General features: G+C 41.3%; 1 protein-coding gene across 1 annotated transcript in view; it reads right to left on the bottom strand.

The window, feature by feature from the left end:
• Positions 1-23,443, bottom strand: part of tenm2a (teneurin transmembrane protein 2a) — a 206,682-nt gene that overhangs the window by 41,316 nt on the left and 141,923 nt on the right. Inside the window, exons 4-5 of the mRNA XM_060885595.1 lie at positions 22,758-22,995; positions 10,246-10,484 (exon numbers count right to left, since the gene is read on the bottom strand). Coding sequence (XP_060741578.1) covers positions 10,246-10,484; positions 22,758-22,995 — 477 coding nt within the window. The remainder of the gene's footprint in view (positions 1-10,245; positions 10,485-22,757; positions 22,996-23,443) is intronic.

The following is a 23,443-nucleotide window of genomic DNA, read 5'->3' as shown; positions in this document are numbered from 1 at the left end:
AAAATCACATCATGTGTTCACATCCCAGGAGAGAACGAGCAGGAATATGAGTTTTGGCAAGCATTTGCTATATGCATACATATCCATTATTCATAAAACACATCATCCCTCCCTTCCCTGTCTCAAGCTGTCTCACACAGAGCACACACTAACAGGTTTTCACTTCTACACCTGTGGTACACCCAGCATGCTTCCGTGAATTCTAGTATGTATGTGTGTGTGTGTGTGTGTGTGTGCGCGAGTGTGAGAGCGCGGTAGAGAAACAAAGAAGGAAGGTGTAATTGCTTCCTTTTTTGTGTGTGCACACATATCAAGCTCTGTGGGTCCTATTTTACCCTCTTATGTGTCTCTATTTCTGTAAGTAAGCGTTTGGTGCAGCAAACAATCTGTCTATGAAGTGTAGCAGTGTGAGTGGGAGATAAAAAAATCTGTTTGACTGGGGTACGTGTATGTGTGTGTGTGTGGGTGTGTGTGCCACAGATGAAGGACAGTGTTGGGTCGTCCTTCTCTATCACAAAAACCAGGACATCCCATCCATTCCTCCACTCCTCACTCCACCCATCACGCTGTTACAGTAGCATAATTGGAGCAGGAAAAAGACCTTCGTAGTACTTAAAAGGTAATTTTCCCTTACCTTATTTTTACAATCTCCCTTGGCCTTCCTAATATATGCATATTAACTGTTCTAATTTACCACTAAATTAACAAGACTGACCTCAATTAGGGCAATAAATGTACGCTGAGGCTCACAGGATAGCGCACGCAACTGGTTTTTACGAATCTTGGCACACAAAAAGAAATTGCTCATTTAATCCATTGCCTTTACACAAAGGACTCACGTTTAATCAAGTGCTCTCACGCTTTCTCTCGTCGTCCCAAAGAGGCACCTCTGTTTGGCACAAATAAACAGTCCTGCTTCTGCGGATATTAGCATCTCCCAAACTGTCAAACTGAAAGTTAACGTTTTAATGACTGTTGGCTGACTGTTTTTCACTTTCATGTGGTGAGATACAGGTGAGTAGGCTCCAGGAAGCTGAATGCCTGAGATGGAGGTGGTTCAACTGAATCTACCAGATGTAGAGGAAAAAGCTTGGATGAGAATAGCATTTGTGATGTGTAGATTTGTGTGTGTGTGTGTGTGTGTGTGTGTGTGTGTGTGTGGGGAAAGGGCAACACTGGAAGCAGATTCATCATAAATGAAGAGCCTAGTCATAGAGCTTTGAAGTTTGGTTCTTACAAAGCTTGGGAAATACCCAGGGGTACTGTGTCTTTGAATCTGAATGTGTGTGTGTGTGTGTGTGTGTGTGTGTGTGTGTGTGTGTGTGTGTGTGTGTGTGTGTGTGTACGCAAGTCCTGGCCAGTGCCCCTAGGGAGAGGAGCAGCTTCAAATGCACAGTTAATGAGAGAAGCAATCAGTAGCATCCTAACCCATCAGCGCTCCAGCCGTAACACACACTCTCCTCCTGTGCCTCCAGGGATGAGCACAGCCTAATGATGAAACCAAAACCTCATTGACTGTAATTCAAAGGTTAGAGCAATTGTCCTTTGACTTTGTTAGCAACACACACATGCGTGAATAGTGAGGATGAATGTCACATGCTTGACTCGTGCTTATATAGGAAAGCATCGCATTTTTTAGACGTAAAAAACAGATGCGTGTGCATGATGGGTTCAGTTAGCCATGACAAGCTGTTTGTATTGCTGGACATCACTGAGAGTTGATTGGTCTCTCTCTCTGTCTCTCTCTCTCTCTCTCTCTCTTTCTCTCACACACACACACACAAACACACGCACACACACCAGCTTAGATTGAGAGACAGAGAGCAGGGTCTATATTACAATTTGTATGCCTGCGCAAGCGTGTGTGTGTGTGTGTGTGTGTCTGCCTCATGGCTCATCTATTCACATTAGTGACAGGAAATGAGAGGCAGCTGAAATCCTGAGCTAGATCAATGCTACAGTCAGGCAGCAGCATCCGCACCGTCTGCCTTTATTATCAGGTTCTAACTCATCACTCTCACCCGCCACTCTCTCCAAATAACAGCCTGAGACAGAAATACAACTCTGTCAATGTACAGTACATAGAACACACACCAAATTATATGAAAAGCAATTATTTTTGTTTAGTGTCTATCGTTCAGATAAACTAGAGACACACACTTGTTTATTCTGGACAAAGAACAGATGAAAAACGTGATGACAAATATAAACAGGTTTTCTTTCTATCTATCTATCTATCTATCTATCTATCTATCTATCTATCTATCTATCTATCTATCTATCTATCTATCTGTATGTCTATATGTCTATCTATCTGTCTGTCTGTCTGTCTGTTTATTTATTTTCGCTTGTCTTGTAAGTCTATTTGCATTATTAATTTAAACTATTTTCTTTTTGTTTTATTCTTATGTCACAGACAGTCAAAAAGCAATTCGTTACATGTTGTAGTGTGTATAGTTATGAATATGTCTCTTCATTATCACACAGAAGATGATAGGTTCCCCTGTGAGTCCTTTATTTTTCCTGCCAATTGCACCTCTGGTATTCTCATAAGGGATCTAAATCTACATCTGGATTCTGGAAAGCTGCTTTATTAATAGTGATATATAAATGAATATGGAATTAATTTGAAGTCACATAATTGAGCATAGCATCGCTTGTATAGATAGAGATTAGGTTGAACATGCACTTTGTGTGTGTGTGTGTGTGTGTGTGTGTGTGTGGGCGTGTGTGTGTGGGGGGCAACATTGGAGCAGATTCATCATTAAGAAACAGTTGTATAAGGTATGAAAGTCTGTTGCTGTGTAAAATGAATCTGTGTGTTTGGGTTTAAAAGTCTCAGCTCTGTTTGGAGTCTCAGTGATGCACTTTGCATGTCTTCTGCTCTCACTAGTTACACATGGATTTATTGGCACTGGAGAAAAATGCTATTTGACAGATATTTGTAAAAAAAACAAATCTGAAGTGGGGAAAATATAATATCCTTCTGCTGGTTATATGAACATAACTACTATCAATCTTGCAGAATGTTGCAACAGACACACAAAACTTGGATATAGACAGACAGGCATACTGCCAGGGAAGAAGACAGACATAGCAGACCAACTGACACATGCAAACACCGATACAATACAAATCCAGAGTTAGCACGCAAAGTATGATTGATTGGAAACATCACTGGACCTGAAGAGGCTAAATTTCATCACTGTCTATTAACGGATTGGCACGGTGAGCCAGGAATCAATGTAACGGCCACTGAAAGACTCATTAATTCTTTACAACGAGCCTCTGAAGTAATCTTTAGTGGGGCTTTTGGACCGGGGGTTTCACATGGGGCCCTTGATCTGAATGAAGCCACCAGTAAGTCAATGACAGACAGCAGGGGAGGGGAAAAGATCAAAAAGCTTCCCTTTGGAGATGGCACTCTCTGGTTTTGTTTCAGATGAAGGGGTGGCGAGAGAGATGTGTAAAAAAAGACTTTAAGCTCACACAAAGGGTTAGCCAGAACATCAGGGAGCTCTTCACATAAATCTTATATACCTGGGATCCTTGGATTACAATCATTACTACTAGATACATTATCTAAATCTGACGAGAGAGAGAGAGAGAGAGAGAGAGAGAGAGAGAGAGGGTGGAAATGAGAGAGAGGGGAAGAGAAAATAGCAAACGGTTGCATCCTTCCTAGTCCCTTTAGGGAAACAAGGATGTAATTTGAGTGCACTATCGTCCTTCCCTGGCCTGTTGTGTCCCTCCTGTTATTGTGCCCTTGACTCCTCTTGCCCTGCTGCATCTGTTAAATAGTGACCCGCTTAGCAACTGAAATTGAAACAGACACACTATACACAACATATGCTATCTGTTTCATATGCACCATATGCTAATCTCTCTCTCTCTCTCTCTCTCTCTCTCTCTCTCTCTCTCTCTCTCTGTCGTTTTCTGGCTTTTAGTGCCATTATAAAACGACTTTCTAGTCTTGGGGTCAATACTACAATTTAACATATGCACAAACACAAACTTCTCACACACCTTTTGGAATAAAATGGAAAGTGCCTTCTAACGGTACTTTCACCTTTAGAGTGTTTTTGTTCTCTGCAGCCAGCTCGTGTTTTACATTTAATTCTACAGGAAGCAGCCAAAAGGCTGGTGCAACGTGGCTTCTTTCTTAACACTGGAGTGATTCCAAAGGTGAAAAAAGTTCAAAAGTACAGAGTGATATCAAGTGTTTTTTTTTTTTACATTTACAGCATTTAACAGACACTCTTATCCAGAGTGACTTGCATTTTTTATTTCCTTTTATACACCTGAGCAATTGAGGGTTAAGGGTCTTGCTCAGGGGCCCTGCAGTGGCAACTTGGTGGACTTGGGATTCGAACCAATGACCTTCCGATCCGTAGTCGAACACCTTAACCACTGAGCTACCACATCCCCAAGTGTGATATACATTTTTAAATCTCCAGACCAATCAGGTCATAAGTTAGAGGGCAAGACAAAAAAAAGAAATGGAGAACAGATAGCCAGCAAAAAATGAATTGTGCTAGTGAATGAATATAAAAACCTACTAAAGAATTCAATGCCAGTATTCTAACACTGTGATATAACTAAAATGGACAGTTAGACTGGTTACTGCTACAGTATGTGATTGATGTCACACATTAACTTTGGAGGCATTCAGTCTTATCAGCAGAAAAGCTGTGAAAATCAAACAACCTTCTTAGCACAAGAGTTTAATCTTTATTCAGTCTAATCAAATGATAAATAAATAAAACGTATATAATTGTAAATCTAATCTAAATAGAAAGCTGAGGTGTGAGTGACATTATGGTTATAGTGTGTGTGTGTGTTGTGTGAGTGGGTTTTTTTCTCCCCATAGCAGCAGGTAATGCCCCCGGGATAGTGCTATTTCTGTTTAAAGAAGACGCAAGTGTGAAAGCAGCCGAAGACTGTAAAAAGATTTCAGTACATAAATATGATTTACACTTCTATAATTTATACATTTCTATATGCATACATATACATACAAGTATACAAAAAGAATAAATCCATGCTCAATTATTTATGAATGAATGAATTTTTTTTTCTCTTAAACTTTTATGTCAAAACATCCTCCTGCCACAATTCAGAAAAAAAGAACCTCTGACTAATCAATATAAAAATTCCAACAGAGCAATTTTGCAAGGGTTAAGGGTAGCGTGTTGCTTCTGCTAACATTTGTTCTATCTGTGCTCGGATAAAATTATAGACTAATACATTTTTATAAGCAATCAATTTTGACAGTCTTCGTACCATGCAGCTGCCATAAAGTGTGTGGGGTCGGAGACGTGTGTGTTTGCTCTAATCAGTAGTCAGCAGATAGGCTAAGCAGTGTAATAACACAGTGATGCTGGGTGCACGGCATTATGGGTAGAGGAGAAAAAGCAATATGGTGAGAAGGTTATGGAGTTACACAGAGTACTCATGGAGTTTGCGATAAGTCATTGGTGGGCAGTGAAAAAAGTGATGACGAAGCTAAAAATATATGTGGAAAGGATAGAGACAGGGAGGAAGAAGGGAGGAGAAAGAGAGAGAGAGAAAGAGAGAGAAAGGGGGGAGAGAGAGTGAGTGAGAGAGAGAGAGAGAGAGAGAGAGAGAGAGAGAGAGAGAGAGAGAGAGGGAGGAAAAAAGAAAGCAGGGCAGGAAAGAAAGCGCTTTCATGACACTCGCCACATGGCCTGTCTCTATTGATGTATGAGGAGACACAATGTCCCAGCTTGCATAGAGGTGACATTGTATACACACACACACACACACACATGCACACACACACACACACACCCTATTTCAGCCCAAGGGCACCAACACAGTCAGTAACAATAGTGGATCACATATTTTTACCTGAATGTGTGTCTGCATGTATGTGGGTGTTATACAGATTCATACCCTGGCATTTGTTTTTATGACGTTAAACCCTCCACGTCTGTATTTGGACTCATTCTGATCCATGAGTATTGTGTATGAACCGATCCTTGCCTTTCTGCCTGTCCGTCTGCCGTCTAGACGAGAGCACATTGAATCTGAGTGGAAGCCTGAAGGGGCCTAAACCTCGTTATAGCTATTACACGTTCCATCTGTCCCTGTCCTCTCTCTCTCTCTATCTCTCTCGCGCTATCTCTCTGTATGTTTGATCATGGTTGATCCCTGGGAATCAAGAAAGCTTTAGAGCAGACGCACCTCGCGGGAGCCGGATAACGTTTTGTCTCCTCCACAACACATGATGACAGACCTGCTCTTCTTTTGCATCAGGACCGCTCACCTGTATCCTAGCAACCGCCTCCCTGCTGTGGCAGCCACTCCATGCAGAGATAAGCGAGCGATCAGGAGGGCACAGAATGAGTTATATGCCTCTATTTTTTCTTTCACCTTTTTTTTATGGGTCACCATTTCTTTACTTATTTGTGTCACCCTTTTAGAACATTCTCTTACAACCAAATAAAATCGATGTGAATTTCTTTTACATATTAAAAAAACTGCACAGAGTGATAACATCTATTTGATTCTGTTCTGTTCACTTCTTTGTTTTTTTTTCTTTTTTTGCTATATGCATGCGTGTGATTATTGTTCATATGGGAGTGCACATTTTATTGTTCTCTCTGAGCACATCTCTTCCCTGACTGAGTGTTTCTGCTGAAATGCCTAGGATTGTAATTTATCCCTGTAGAGAAGGTAAGGCAAAGCGGGATCTTTTAAGCATCTGCAAAGGATGAAAAAAAAAATAAAAAGAAAAGTCCTTTGCTCAGTACACTTTTGTCATCTCTGTGGTGCCAGGATTGCTGGGCCGGTCTCAGTGGAGCCGCACTCGGTGTCTGCACTGAGAAAACTGCTGCTGCAGCACATTTCACCATGTTCAGTTACGTATGCACACAGTCACTGAAGGCCAAATACAGTCTCATTTGGCCTGCAATTAAGGTCTCTAGTTCACAGCAGAGAAAATTCAAATTAGCGATCCATCTAATAAATCTGCATTCTGAATACTAAAAAATTGCTTACTATCTCAACGCAGTATGTGGTTTGTTACAGACCTTCTCTTAAATCCAGCTACTACTGGGAAAGAAGTTTATCTAAATGCACTAAATACTAAATTAGCCCAAGGAGCTTTTCTGAAATAAAGTACTATTCAAACGGGATAAGATTTCCAAACATATGTCTGTTAACTAATGATGCCGGAGGATGTTTGTAGTAATTATGATCAATTCACACAGGATAACAGATCTCTGTAAAAATCACACAGATGGATGTGTCTTCCCCTGTATAAAACAAACATTCCATATATATATATAACATCCACTTCAAGTATATTATATTTCTTCTATTGTCCTTAATCATAGCCACTTGTTTAAAAGGCTTGGAGCTGCACAAGTTGTGCTTGCTCAATAATAGGTTACTTTACCATAGCGTACACACAATTGTGGACACCTGACTTTCAAACCAATATGTTTTACGCAATCTGCTGCTACTGTCTCTGTATGATGTTATAATTGGCCTTCATTGGAGCTAAGAGGCCAAAGCCTGTACACAAAGTAAAGCAAAGGTTGATGGCCGGCACAGAGCGCCGACCTCAACCCCGGTGTACACCATGGGGATGAAATGGAGCTCTGACTTCACCCCAAGCCTCATCAGATGACATCATTACCTGACCTCACTAATGCTCTTGTGGTTAAATGCTCAAATCCCTATAGGCAAGCTTTTATTGTAGTATGCATTGAACTTATTCACTTCTGTGGGAGCCGACAAAACTGAGCAACACAAAACAACATCTCAATTTGGATAAGGTCTACTGTATATTACATGGGGTTGTATCTACTGGCAATGTTTCTGAAGGCAGAATGTGGTGTAGTCTTACACTCACATTTTGTAGATGTGAGTGTCTGTAAAAAAAAAAAAAAGACAGACTAAAATCCCAGAGGTAATAATTATATTACCCCACTGCGCCTTGTAAAACTAGTTCAATCCGTATAAGGCTTAAAATAAGTGATACACAACTCAAAAGAAATACCCTTGTTTTTGTCCTGAAAGCTGCAACAAGCCTTGTTCTTGTTCACAACACACTACCACCTGCTTCCCTCCGGCTATGATGGACAAATCTCAGACATTGGTATTTGTGATTTGTTCACTGAGCCTTTCAGTTAAGCCGCCACTGCATGCAGCTAAGGTAGGCGGCTCTATAAAGCAGAGGGGGGCCGGGTGGAGCCTGAGGGACTGCCGGTGGATCCAGCACAACATTACATGGACAATTCAAGGACGAAGAAAAGATGTGCGGAAATTTGAATACCAGAGCAGAGACAGAGGGGGGGGAGATAGGGGAGGGGACTTGTGCTGATTCCTGCACTTGCTGACTGGCCCATCTGTTGAGCTCAGTCTCCTGGGAGGGGGAGGGCAAAGCAGGGCTATGTGACACATCTGCCTTTAACCGGGGGCTTTTAGAGAGGGACAGAAAGGGGACGGAGGTACAGACACCAGGTTCAGCTCAGGCTCAGGTGGAGGCTTCTAATGGGGACCACTGAAAACTAATGTGTCTTTTACGTTCAGTCAGTCTTTTTTCTGTATCTTTCTGTCAATGTAGCATTTAATACTTTTAGATTTTCCTGTTCCCTCATTTATTCCATTCATATTCCCAATTCCAGGCTCATGACCTGAACTGTAGGGACACAACCATATGGTAATCTCAAACATAAAAGCATGTCAGAGAGGTCAAATAGTGTTTACTGTTCCAACAGTGATGCTTTTTTTAAAGATGTCCTTTGCACCAGTTTAAAAGCCTTTTCTATGTTCCTGAGTTCTAATAAATTATACAGTAACCATGAGTGAGTTAATGGCTAATGGAGCCTATTAAAGACTGCTACCAGAGGCAGATAGCTTGGCCAAATCACCTGTGTTAGACTATTAAATTATTAAATCTGTTTAAAACTATGAATTATTTTTTACATACCAGATGTTTGTCCCTTTTTGATAATAATCTATTGATGGCTGGTGCTTTTAAATCAATACATCGATCCAAATCAAACTGCTACACCAATACATGCATCTCAACACTTTTCAAGTTCCATATCAGTTGTATGGACCCATGACTCACATCTGTCAAGCCCATCTGTCTTGTGCATTTCTTCAGGCACTGAGTCTATTGCTTGGAAATCCAAATTGCACTCTGTGTAATGTGCTAAACGAAATCATCCATAATCATGACTCTGAAGCCTGCAGTCGAGCAACAGTAATGATACTCATTCTACAATCATATATCCTAGTACTACTATTACAACTATTATTACTAATATGACACCGTGTAATGCTTGTTCAATGTTCTACAATGTACCCCATCTCGTGTTTGACCTGCTGTATATTGTATTTCCAGGTAATCCAAGTTTTCCTGGAAATGTGAATTTATTTAGCAAATTTCTTCAACTGAATCTTTATTTGAGTGGGGGGCACGGTGGCTTAGTGGTTAGCACGTTCGCCTCACGCCTCCAGGGTTGGGGGTTCGATTCCCGCCTCCACCTTTTGTGTGTGGAGTTTGCATGTTCTCCCCGTGCCTCGGGGGTTTCCTCCAGGTACTCCGGTTTCCTCCCCCGGTCCAAAGACATGCATGGTAGGTTGATTGGCATCTCTGGAAAATTGTCCGTAGTGTGTGATTGCGTGAGTGAATGAGAGTGTGTGTGTGCCCTGCGATGGGTTGGCACTCCGTCCAGGGTGTATCCTGCCTTGATGCCTGATGACGCCTGAGATAGGCACAGGCTCCCCGTGACCCGAGGTAGTTCGCATAAGCGGTAGAAAATGAATGAATGAATGAATGAATGAATGAATCTTTATTTGAAGAAAAAAAATACAAAATAGCTCTCGCCTAAAAAAAGACAGCTACTGACCTGGAAGGATGAAGGCTAACGTGGTTCCTTCGATGGAAGCAGCTTTGCTGGGATTTGATCTTAATTCCTCATAAAATAAACTTTTAAATATGTATGTTTTAATACACAGAGCCCAAACCTATGAATGTATGCTGAAAAGTTAAGGTTTCAGCTGACCATTTATCAGTAACCACACTGAATGTTCTTGGAGTACAATCTCTAATTTCACTATACCACAGTCACATAAAGCTACCTGTACTCTACCTGTACTGTGTCTACATGCTGAACATACTGCATGTGTATGTATGTTATGTGAGGCTTTAAATCACTGATTGAGTTAGGACAGAGTTAGGAAGATTACTGGGACGGTGTTTACCAATGAAGTAAGACAGCAGGATGGCCAGCAGCGTGGCGGCCGAGATGGCTGTAACAGCGGCACATTTCCAGCTGCAATACTTGGAGGGTTTCTTCAGCTTGAAGGCGCTTCGGGAGAAGGTGTTTCTGGGCAAGAGTCGTGGCGGGGGTGAGTACACTGTGCCCGACGTCAGTGGGTAGCCAGGAGAGGAGCTGCTGAAGAGCGGCGTGGTTCCTGATGACGTCTTAAACAGGAAGTGCCTGCTCCAGAATGAAAGAAAAAAAAAAAAAGAAAGAACGAAAGAAAGAAAGAAAGTTAACATTTTGTTGAGTAAAAAGTATTCATGGGCTCAGTGAACAGGCAATAAGAGTAGTGGAGATAGAGGACACAGTGAAAGAGAGTCAGAGGTCAAATCAATCCCAGGTTCAGAATTGCCATCATTGTCTCTTGTGAGTAGGTTCGTATACACTATGTGTGTGTGTGAGAGAGAGAGTGTGTGTGTGTGTGGACACAGGGGGCTGCAGAGTGCTGCAGGGATGCATTGGGGTGAAGGATACTGTGTCCAAAGCTCAGTGCGGCTCTGTGGACATATGGCACGCGGACATACACTGCTGCAGGCTGCTGCTGGCCCAATGAGGGACACTTACACAACACAAACACTCAATAATTCAGAAGGCTTTGCACTACGCATGTCCAGCACACTCACACGCACACACACAGGCACACATACACACACACACCCTGACACACACCCCTACACAACTCGTGTTCTGATGGGGACATTAGTGACAATAAAGCTCGGAGGAAGATTTCGGTATCACGGGGCGCCAATGATAATGAACTGATCCAAAAAAAAAGTGTTTTTGAGAGCTAAATAATCTTTGTTCCATCGAGACCCCCGTTAAAATAGAAAGCTGCTAAACACTGTTCTGTCCTTTCTCCCTTCTTGATGCATGAGAGAATTTAGTGCTTATGGCGTTTTTCAGCGCAGTTTAAAAACGATTCAAGTTAGATGAACAAACAAAAGACAAAAAAAATCTGCCTTTCAGTGATGCTACTCTTAGGCTCTACATGAAAGAAGTGCCTGGATTAAGTATACTTTTTTGATTGCATGTTTAGTTCAAAAAATTCATTTAATCTGATCTGACTGAAATTCTCTGTGCGCTTGCAAACCTATTTGATCAAAAACATTTTTTGTTCCTGTACCAGTACTTTATTTGGAAAAATAGAACAGCACAGACATTGCTTTCAAAGCACTAACATGTTATCCCTGAACCTGCCCACTAAGATTTTTCATGTTTAATTTATTGTGCTTAAAGTGTGACTGAATTTTGCACAACCAGTCAGCAGCAAACGTTGCTCCTAGGTCTGATGCCAAGTACCATTAGCTACTCTTGTTCCCAGTTTTGAGCAGGAATTAAAATAAATACTGTTACTGAACCGGTGGGCGACGAAAACAGAACAGTTTTGTTGTAGGAAAAGTTGTAGTAAATCATGCCGTCTAAAATGACATCTAATTTATTCATTTCCCCCCCCACTGACATAGTTGCCAACACTTGAAGTCAAGAGCAATAATTCAGTAATGATCGTGCTGCAGGAATACATGCTATGTATCAGAGCAAAAGCTCTCACACTGTGTATGAACACTCTGAAAAATGAGAATTACTGTAAAAAAACATATAAAGACGTACTACTCAAGATTTGTAAGCGTATTCAAGCACATTTTTTTAAATTGCTATAATAAATAGAGAAACATCATTGAATGAAGTCCTCTTTAAAGCCCACGTGTCTGAATACTACATCAAAATTCCATATAACACATTGGAGCTCAATGTGACTGTAAAGGCACACAGGTGCAAACGGGTTTAAATTAAATCTCTCAAAGCAGCATAAGCACCTGAAAAACTGAACAGGATCCTGCACGGCATAGTGTGTGTAACGTCTGTGACACCTGTGTGCAGAATGAACACTGGTGTCCATACAGCTCATCTACTCCTCCCAGACAAAGCCACACTCCCATTAACACACGCTCCCGAGCAGACTGCACGCTACATTACTTTATAGATGGAACTTTTGCCTTTTCGAGCTTTGTGCAGGAAAAAAAAAAATCATTTAGCCTTTAATTACAGCACCCTGAGCAGCACCCCATGCCTTCACCTCAGTAAATGAAGGCTCTCAGATACTGGTGCCTTAGGGAACGCAGCAGCAGAGAAGGCCGGTCTAAATATATTATCCGCAGCAATCAGCCAGGCTTGGGTCACTGGGTCCGTCAGTTTCATTAAGCCCCGGCCCCGATTAAGACTCTGATGGGAGCTAAAGTGAGAGGCTGAAAGCTTTCCTGGCCTCTGAGTGCCTGCCTGGAAGGTGTGTCCTGGCCTGGCCCTGGCAGAGAGATCTCTCTGGCCCCTTAACACTTAAACACCCCGCAATCACACCAGCCTTAATAACAACTTTCCACAAGATGGATTCCAATATTTCCAAACATGATCCCATTTTCCAGAGTTGAGCTGTGGTGCTTTTGGCTCAAAGCCCAGCTGTCTTGTGTGGGTGTATGCACTCCTGTCGATCCCACACCAATCCATCAGCACGGATTCAGATCCTTCCATCCGGAGCCCCAGTGGGGTCAGTGCCCTAGGACCAGATCAGTCAGGTGTTCTTAGCCATTATCTCTGGCTGCACCTGCCCACTTGCAGCTGTACGTGCACACACAAACACACACACACACACACACACACTCACACACACACGCACACACACACACTCACACACACACCCCCACACACTTAGAGACACTCAGACCAAAAACTACACTGTCAAGGAACACATACTGTACCTAAAAATCATGGCATGATAAGAGAAAGAGGAAAAGATTAGATGCTTTTGTCCTCTGTTTTGACCAACGAGGGGGAAAAGAGTGACTAATTCACTAATGAATGGTAATAAATGATAATAATGCAGTAGGGTAATGAAGGCAAAGCAGTGGAAGATTCCACGTGCAGCTTTACATAACAAAGCTATTTCTCACTGCTGTGTCTGAAATTTCAGCCACCTCAGGCATTACTAATCATGCACGCACGCACACACATACACACAGACACACAACACATACACACACAAAGAAGGAGTTTGAAGAAGAATGGTAATTGTGTGTTTGAGCTGTTGTCGTGTGCCGAGCTGGGAGTCTGGGTCACTGATGGAAAAAGCTAGCACTTACTCTCTCATCCTATTCATCTCCTGCTTTCTTGTGTCTTTTGCACTATTCTTCTCACATCTTCAATTGACAGTGTGCCACACACATACACTTCACCCTTTCCTCCTTCCCGTTCCTCTTATTTATCTCCCTCTCCCTCCTATCCCTCTGTTCCTTCACCCTCCCCTCCCACTTCTGTTAAGCAGTATGAAACAGCCTCAACAGGCAGGAGGAGGAAGCTCTGAAATCAGTCTCACACTGAAGGGCAGTACGATGGACAGGGTGTAAAGGTGCCTGTCCAAAAATACCACACTACTTCCTCCAGGCCTCTTCTCTCTGTCACCGCTTCTCTCGCCTCTCCATGACGGAGTGACTTAACCGCCACCCAGGCGCCACTCGTGAGGTTGAACGAGTCATGTTGAAATGCCACAGTATTTTTACCAGCACACAGGGCTGTGGCTACACATTTAGCCGTTGACAGGGGTGATGCCGAGAAATTAATTAAGGTGATTTCGGGGTGGGAGAGAGTTGGAGGCGGTCTGCATGCACGTGCGTATGTGTGTCAGGGAGTGCGTGTGCAATCTACTGTGTGACACTTATTCCATTAGTTCAATGTCTGTCTGTGAAGTTCATTTAATTTCCATTTGCAAGGGAAAGTGAGAGTGTTGACTAGGTGTCGTAATTGTGAAATGAAATTAGAGAGCTTGATTTTTTTTGCCTCTGTGGCTAATTGACAGTGATTTATGTCGAGCATTGTTTGGGAGGAGTGTGGGAAGACATGTCAACACCAGCTGGGACAAGAAACAGAAAAAAAAAAAAAAGAGAGAGAGAGAGAGAGAGAGAGAGAGAGATTGATTCGGATTCAAGCAATCCAATGAGCAATGAAAGATATATTTCAGTAAAATCTGGCTTACTGTATTCAGATCAGATGTAGAGTATTCTCAATGATTATTATTATTATTATTATTATTGTTAATAATAATAATAATAATAATAATAATAATAATAATAATATTAATAATAATAATAATAATAATAATAATAATAATAATAATAATAATTAAGAGCAATTTGTCTCAATTATCAATATTCAATTCAAGTCAATTTATAAATTTTCTAGCAGCACCAAAGATTACTGACCCGAAAGAAATAAAGAAGCTCTGACCCATATGTTCTGGCGAAAAAAAATCGAAAAACACTCAAAAATCAAAAATCTTGCAATTTTGGTTTAATAACTTATTTCAATTATTATATCAAAGTACTATGCACCATTTTTGATATAATTACCAAAGACAGTGTGTTGTTATTTTGTAAACTTATCATTTTGATGCTCTATCAATAACAACAATATATTAAGCATTACACTCTTATTCTACACGATGGTTCCTGGCTTTAGTGCTTTAGTGGATTTATTTGACAGACATATACAACTAATAATTGCTCATTCATTTCAAATATGTTCCAGGAACAGCAAAAATGTCCACTATGGCCATTATGGAAATCTGTCAGCTTAAATGTTAGGAGTCAAAATAATGTGTCAGAATAATGAGATGAGAACTCAGTATAATGAGGTATTAAGTCAAAATAATGAGACGTTACATCAAAATAAGGACGTAGTTGCTGTTCATGGTTTCTATAACATGAACCGCTCTATAACAGAAAGAAGCAGGAGGCGGTTAATTCACCTTGTCACGAAGCTCACTAGCTCAATATGTTAGCCTCAACTGTCCAGTCAACTGATTACTAAAGAATAGAAGGGAATCACACATCTGCCATTAAACATTGCCTGGCCCTAATCACAGATATAGAAGAGCAACACACTTTACTCCAAATGCTAAAGCACTGCTACAGGACACACTGGACAGGAAGACTGTGCTTATGTGAGCTGACAGAACCCCAAATTGATTCAGTTAGGAACGTTATTTGTAATATCATATTATTATTCTAATTCTTTCAGCAGTGATGTTCATCTTCTGGCTGAGGAGTAAAACTGTTTCCAGATCCTACATTCAGCCTGCCACTGCCAGAGGAAAATCCAATGAAAAGAGATATCGAATGTTTCAGATACATCTGTTTTCATTTTATTTTTCTAAGGATAATCATCTTTTGCCTTACGTTTCCAACACAATGTTTAATTTCGGTACCCTGAACTAACGCAGAACTGTTGAACTGGACTGAAAGTCAGATAAATACAAGCTAAAGGAGAGAGGGGTGGAAAGAGAGAGAGGAATGGAAAGATGAGTCCGGAAGAGAAAGTGGACAAAGAGTAACTGGCATACTGCTAGGAGAGGCGGTGAGAATCAGGAAGAAAGAACAGGTCTGCCCAAAAAAAGGATAGCTGACACCACAAGGGGAAGTGGAGGTCAGTGTCAAGGCTTTGACAGTTTTGCAGTTTTAAAAACCCTGGGGAATTTAAAAAAAAGGAATTATGCTGGAAGCTGGAGGGAAGATTCACAAGGGTGCAGTAAGTGTAAAGAGAGAAGAGGAAGCTTGGTGTGACACTCCTCTTCTCTCTCTCTCTCTCTCTCTCTCTCTCTCTCTCGACCCTGATGGAGATGTAGGTGAGGTCATCCTGTCGTTCCTCTGAGCTAGCTGATTAATGACCTGTCTGGGTTAGACAGTTGAACAAATGTGCTCTCTCTCTCTTTCTGTGTGTGTGTGTGTGTATCTGTATATATGCATGAGTGTATGAGTCCGTCATCAGGCGGACTGTTAAATAATGGAGCTCTCCAAACGTATCTCACCAGTCATTAGATATGACACAGGTGGTAAACCTCTCATTACCAAACATCCACTTAGTGTCAAACACTGGGCTGTTTACTTATTTACCCCATAAGGTGTTCATTTGCACAGATTTCTGTCTCTCTGTCTCTCTCTTGACTCCGCTGACACTCGGTGCTGACTTCCGGAGCATCACTTTCTCGTCTTGTAATGAGAAAACAATTTAATCAGGAGCACGCTGAGGTGGTAATAGACAGTGTATATTTTGAGCAATACATTTTGTTTGCCTAAAACAACAATAACCTGTGATGGTGTGGAGCGTGTTTTATGTGCTGATCCAGGCACATGCAAGCTCAAGCAGTCTATAAGGCTATCAGTACTACAGTAATAATGAATCAGTGCTTACAGCGAGCTATTTAACTGGCTCATAATCACTAAATCTTAAACTCCTGCAGAAACAGAAACATCTGCTCACCAGCTCAGGTGAACACACGCTTTTGATAAGCTCATCTCAGTGCCCTTTTACTATAAATACACTCAGCTTCTGTGGATTCACAATACACAGACAGTGATTTTCTAAATATGCAAACAAAAGTCTCTTAAATGTTTTCTAATTACAGCAGCTTCGGTCTGTTTGCCATGCCCAGCATTCAGTCTGTGCACTGAACAAGGAAAGAAATAGCCCATAAATCTTTACTGAGTACTGAGCCACAGGCTCCTGCCGTCTGATTGGCTCCTGTTAGGATGTTAGGATAACAAATTGGCCTCGTTGTGCAGCAGAGAATGTAAATGTGCCCCACACAGATACCTTGGCAACAGAGAGAGAGAGAGAGAGAGAGAGAGAGAGAGAGAGAGAGAGAGAGAGAGAGAGAGAGGGATTTTCCTTGTGAATGCCTGGTGACTCTGAATTAAGGAACTACAGTGGCTTATATATAATTACCAGAATGTAAACAGGAGGCAGGGACTTCACTTTCTCTCTTTTTCTTACACATCTACAAAGAATTTTTTATTAAGCAAAGTTATTCCTAGTGCACAATTAAATTTGCCTTTACTCACATTATAATCATCATTAGATCACAGTGTGCTCTATTTCTCTAATCTGATTGGTCAGTAAGTGTTGATTAAATTTCTAAAACAGTTGGGACTTATATGACAGATAGCTATATAAGGTCTATCAATAATCTTTCTGTTATTTAAAGAAGAAAAAATGTTTATAAGGGCAAATATTTGGTAATAGTTCCCCCCACAGTCAGGTCTTTTCTGGTCTTTTGACCTTCTTGACATGCTTTCAGTAGAGAGAATAAGAGAGAATAAGAGAAGGTGGTGACAGAACACTGTTTAAATCTGCTTGCACAATGGACTTTCTGCAACATGTTAAACAACAGGGTGTATTTTAAAGACATTTTGCTAAACAGTGTTAATTTCCCTATTATATGGAGACTTTTGGGATGCTCCACTATACAAATCCACTTTTTTTTTAGCATCAGGCTACATCATGCCACCTCATTATCAATTAATTTCCTAAAAACAGGATGCCACGAAGTGTTTTATTGTTCGCTTAATACATAAAATTGACAAGTGTTACTGCATCCAATTAAATTCAATGTTCTGAAGAAGTTTCTTCTTTTTTATTTTAATTGATAAGGGACTCAAATGAGTAACTGAGATTTAGGGCTCCTGCTTAAGAACTCAACAGTGTCAGCTTGGCAGTGCAGAAAGCTGAAACCATAGCAGTCCAAAGCCTTAACCACTGAACCACCATTTTTCCACACTTTTTGTATCACATACTGATCCAATGTTTTGTCTTACTGTCATTAAAATCAAGTAAAATTTGGCTAGAATGCGTTCATGTGACAGATCTGTGATTTATGTATTTAATTTATGTAGCAAAACATTCATCCAAATCCCCGACAGCTCTGTTGGCAGACATCCCCATTCAAAATATGAAATATGTCACACAAACAGTTGTGTGCCTGAAGAGGATGGGGGAAGTCCACACATACCCACACCCACACCCACACAAACATGAAGCCCACCATGCTATAATTGCTGAACTATCCCTGAAAGTATCTCATATGTTATGCATGTAAATGTGATTTTTTTTTCACTGCCTAAACGGCGATGGTGCAACCCTCTCAGGGATGTTATATTGTAGTGCGTGTGCGTGTGTGTGTGTGTCTGTGTGTGCGTGCGTGTGTGTGTAAGTATTAGCAGAGAGGGATAGCGAAGTGCACTGTGTACTGAGATGAGAGTGGAATTGAAACTGGCATCAGCTGGTGAAGAAGCTCCGCTCTGCAATTGGAAATCATCCGTTGCAGCCCTGCATGGCCTCAGCCATCTTTAGTCATTTATGCTGCTGCAAAATGATTCCTTTCCATTCCTACTTCCCTGCCTGTCTCTCTGCCCGCCACACCAGACGGGCAAGGTCTCTTTCGCGTTATCGTTCTTCTAGCTCTCAAACCCAATAGACTAAATCTATTAAAATTTAACATTTTTAGCACACACACACAAATATCGCTCCCAGTACCAGTGACCAAAATAATTCCAAAAGTACTTATATATAAATAATACAAATATGTTTGTTTCTCTATGTACAAAGCACAGGTCTCACTTTGAGTGAGATTTTGATGTTCCGGAATTGAACACATTCACATTATATCTCTCCATCACCCCTGTACAATTCACTGTTCGCTCCAGAGACACTTTGCCTTCTATTTTCCTGAGATTCATTTAATCTCAAAGTCTCTGAGCAGATATTGACTAAAGATAGCGATCAATCCAGAGAGAACGAGAGTGTGGGGAAGAGAAAAACCTTTCTTTAATAGGCCTAGAGGGAGGCTGGATGCTCCAGAGCTCTCCTCTTCCTGCACCTCCGCTCGGCTTGTGGCTGTCCCGTTCGCCGTAATGGAGATTTCTCTCTTTTTTTCCTTCTGAAAGAGGAGGGGTTTGATAAATATCTCGTTCCTCTACAGTCTACAGTCAAAAGCAGGGCACCGGTGAGAATGTCCCTCTTCCCTGCGACTGGAGATACAGAAACAAAAATAGATAATGTTAATTTTTGTGCAGTGTCTGTGTAACATTTGGCCTGGAGGGAATGAGAGATGGAGCCAAACTTGGAACTGTTCAAGTCAATTCAGTTCAATTCAATAAAATTCAGTTCAATTCAGTACAATTTCATTCATATAGATCTTTTAACAATGAACACTGTCTTAAGGCAGTTTTCAGGAGTCCAAACATTTAGAATAAAATGACAAAATGTAAATGTATATTTATCCCTAATTTCCAAGCTAGAGGCAACAGTGGCAAGGGAAGACTCAAAGGAGAACCCATGCTCATCTGGGTGACACAGAAAAGTGTAATTAAATAATTTCCTTTCTACAACTAGTCACGTGGAGTTGTGTAACCAGGAGAATTTGAGCAATCAAGTCCTTCCTGCCGAAGCCATCAGATGTTCACTGATGGAGGCTTGAGCGCAAAACTGACAGCCGACAACCTCAGACTGCCTTATACGACCTTAATATGCCAGCCTGAGAAGAGTTATCATCAAGGCTCAGCAGTACAACACTTTTATTTGAGGTACAATTAACAGCCTTCATCACCTTGAGGTCATTGAGCCATGTAAGATGCCTGTGATTACACCAGAGCCTTGAAAGCATGGGTTCATTAGAGGAAAATATTATTTTATTTTAATAGCTCTACTACTTCACTTGCTGCTTGTTATCAGTCTCATGCAGGTAAAATGAAGTCGACCTGCTCAGAAAAAGTCTGAAGGCAGATACTGGGTTTGCAGATTTGTTTTTCCAACAGCCAAAAAAAAAAGTTATGAACTTGCAGATCGATTACGGCTCTCCTGCGGATACAATGTCTATCACTTTATTTTTCTTAACAGAGTTTAAGTTATGTATTTTTTATTTTATTGCTTTGTGTTATAATTTGTACTTTGAATGGCTATTTTTTCACTCCATACATCCAGCACTGGTGCTGAAAAAGGACAAACATTCTTTTCTCTGTCGATGTAAAACCTCAAACAGAAACTAGCGTGACAAATACAACCAATCGTGTCATTTGCTGCCCGGTCGTGTAAGAGGATCATTTTCACGCCTGGTACTTTTAACACCTGAGTTCACTTGAAGCCTATCTGGAGCCTCTGGAGATTTTTCCAGAGGACTGACCAATCTGCACCCAGGATGGAAACCAGCTTCCACACTTGGTCTAATAGACTGAAGTTTCAGTGCAAGTGCGTCGGTCCTGTAAATATACACAGGTGAGAAATCACCTATAGATGGAATTGTGCCATAGCGGTCAACACCAAAGGAGATTCTGGCTCGACCTCTCAGTCCACTGCATCATCCCTGCTCGCACTTCCTTCACCAATATAACCAGCTAATGAATTTGAATATAGTGAAATTTAATGAATTATGGGTGTGTGATTGTGTGTTTGTGGTCTGTCAGGTGGTCCATTTGAAAAAGCAGTTTAGATAAAAGTAGCGCTTGCTAGCAGGGAGTGCAGGGAGTAGTGTAAGAGTTTATTGCTGTTGGCTTGCACAGGGATCCGTTACGGGCAATGGAGTCTCAACAGATGGAGGCTAGATATTACACAGCCTGCTCCCTTAACAATGTTTAAATGGGGAAGCTGCGGTACGCAAATGAATGTGGACAGTCCTTTTCATTAAGCTCAGACGTTAGGTAATTCATATTGAACTTCATATTCTGTTTACCATTGCTCAGTGGCGTTTTGTTTGGCTTGACAACTTTAGGAACACCAGAGAGTTGAAAAATGGATTTCTATTGAAGATGATACAATAAAGTCCTAGACAAATTTCCAAATACAGACAGTAACGACAAGCTTGGCATTCAAAGCATGTTAGCAATGCTGCTAATGAAACTTTGAGCCTCCGCAGTCATATCTTAACTACTTTTTTCAAATCTGATAAGACTAGTTGTCTACTTAATTTGATGTTTCACATCCAAAGGGAACAGTAATATACGCTGTATAGCAAATATAGATGAGGAGCCCAGGAGCTTGTTTTGTGTTCTGTAATGTCTACATGTCTACAATATAGGGCGGTAATATTGTAACTTAACAAATCAAGATGAGCTTAGACCCAAATCACGACACAACCGGATTTTCTTTTAATATATTTTTGGAATTTTGACAGCCCATGAAATAATTCAAGCTGCATTTTACAGTGTGAGAGATCTTTCTTCTCAAATTGCCCTCTCGCTGACGTATCCGCTAGCACATACGATGTAAGAATTCGATTTGATCAAGTATTTATCTTATATCACTATATGACACTAACACTATGCCACTCATGATAAAATGTCCTTACTGTAAGAAAGAAACTTTCTTGAGATATCATGCCAAAAAAATATTCAGTTCCTCTGGCAACATCTGCAGCCTTGGAAGTTACAAGTAAAAGAATTTGAAGTGCAATGACAGCTCTGGCTACACGGCTGCAAATAATGACAGGGTGAAAGAATGTGCCATTCAACCTCAATGGATAGTTAAGAGCAGAGAGTAGTGTGTATGTGTGTGTACAGTATAAGTGTGTGTGTACGTGTGACACTCCTGCACACGGCCCTAAGCTCAATAAAGGCCTGCCACTCTCTGGCCCTGAACAGTGAGAGCCCAGCAGTCCCACTGTATTCATGTCTGAGCTGTGGCTGGAACTGATGACATACAGTACAGAATATCAGGCCTGCTTTAATTACGTGCCAGTCAGGCACCTGCAGTTCCTACAGGCCTGAGCTCTGTCCAGCTGAATTAAACATGCCGCCCCGGGCTTATGAATAGTGCAAGCACCACCCGCGTACTGCTCTGATCCAGGACCAGTGGGAGAGACCACTGACCAGCAGGGGACTATAACAAAGGGGAGAGAGAGAGAGAGAGAGAGAGAGAGAGAGAGAGAGAGAGGTATGAAGGATGTCTGTAAATATGTATGAGTTAGGAGCCTATATACAAAATGTTTACATTTCAAACAGCGTAATGGTAAGGCATTAGCCGTTTCAAGTCATTTTAGTCACTGGGAGGATTTTTTCCCCTTTGTATTCTGAATGTAAACAAGTTTACATCTGTAAAATGACAGTTCTATCAGATCTGGGTCAGCTCGCTATTGTTCGTGAATGACCGCTCTTGTCATGCAAGGTTTTGGTTTTTATTTGCATAACTGTCATCAATCCAATAGTCTAGATAGAAAATAGCCTGTGTGACAGTATCAGGCCATTTTAAAAAATATAACACCGCAAATATTAGTGTCATTATAGCGAGAGGAAGTCATTACTCATTTTGACTGTTTTTCATTTGACTGATTTTCCCTCATAAATTGAAAGCTGACTCTCATCTGCAAAGCCTGTAGGCATTTTCCAATCCAGGAAATTAACTCTGAAATAATTTAAAGCTTTGTAAGGGCAACATTTCTATTTATTTATTTATTTATTTATTTATTTGTATTAAGGGCAACACTTAATAAATAGATCTGAAGAGAGAGAGAGATATGACACAGAGCATGGCAACCATTGTGTTTGTGTCCGTGTGTGTTTGTGTGTGTGTAAGAGCAAGAAAGAGAGCAAGAGATTAAGAGAGAGTGCGAGAGAGAGAGAGAGAGCACTTGGACCTCACCTGGTCTCCAGAGGAACATTGCTGTTGAGAACCCAGCTGTCCTGCAGCTGCACTGACTCAGGTGTGGTGGGTGCATCCCCCGGAGCACTGGGTGGAGCATGGACAGGGTTGCGTCTGCTGCTTATTGTGTTACGGTTGAGAGAGTTGGCCGAGGTCTGATGGTGAGACAGGGACTGGGTGTTGTGCGGTGGAGGCAGTGGAGGCCGCAGTGTTGACTGGCTGTGGTGGTTTGGAGCTCCTGCACAAACACACAATCACAAACACTTCAGCACAGAGGAAACCTTTTTCATTTTATTCAATTGGCCCTGAGATATCCAAGCAAAGAAGCAGAAAAAAACACAGCCCTGGCATTTTCCATGATGGATAGAGGGAATATTCAGAAGTTGTTTTCCTCAGCAGGGAGGATAAATGCAATCAGAAAGGAGAGAATAAATCAGAGAGGGAAACTGGTGGACATAGAATGCTATTTTGCACATAAATGGCTAGAAAGATGCAGTTCCAGAGTTCTAGATATACGCACTGACACTTGGCCAGTTAAGACACTCATTAGAAGCGAAAGTCTTTGTTCTGCTGCTCTTAAGCTGTGCTAATGTTGCTGGAAGCAGCTCATGCATACTTTATGAGGCATCATTAACTGGCATGATTGTTTGCTTGGGTGTAATCCTTAATGTGACTTGAAATGGGAA

This window comes from Tachysurus vachellii, chromosome 13 (assembly GCF_030014155.1).
Source record: "Tachysurus vachellii isolate PV-2020 chromosome 13, HZAU_Pvac_v1, whole genome shotgun sequence".
NCBI classification, from domain to species: Eukaryota; Metazoa; Chordata; class Actinopteri; order Siluriformes; family Bagridae; genus Tachysurus; species Tachysurus vachellii.
This window is presented reverse-complemented; position numbering and strand designations above follow the sequence as displayed.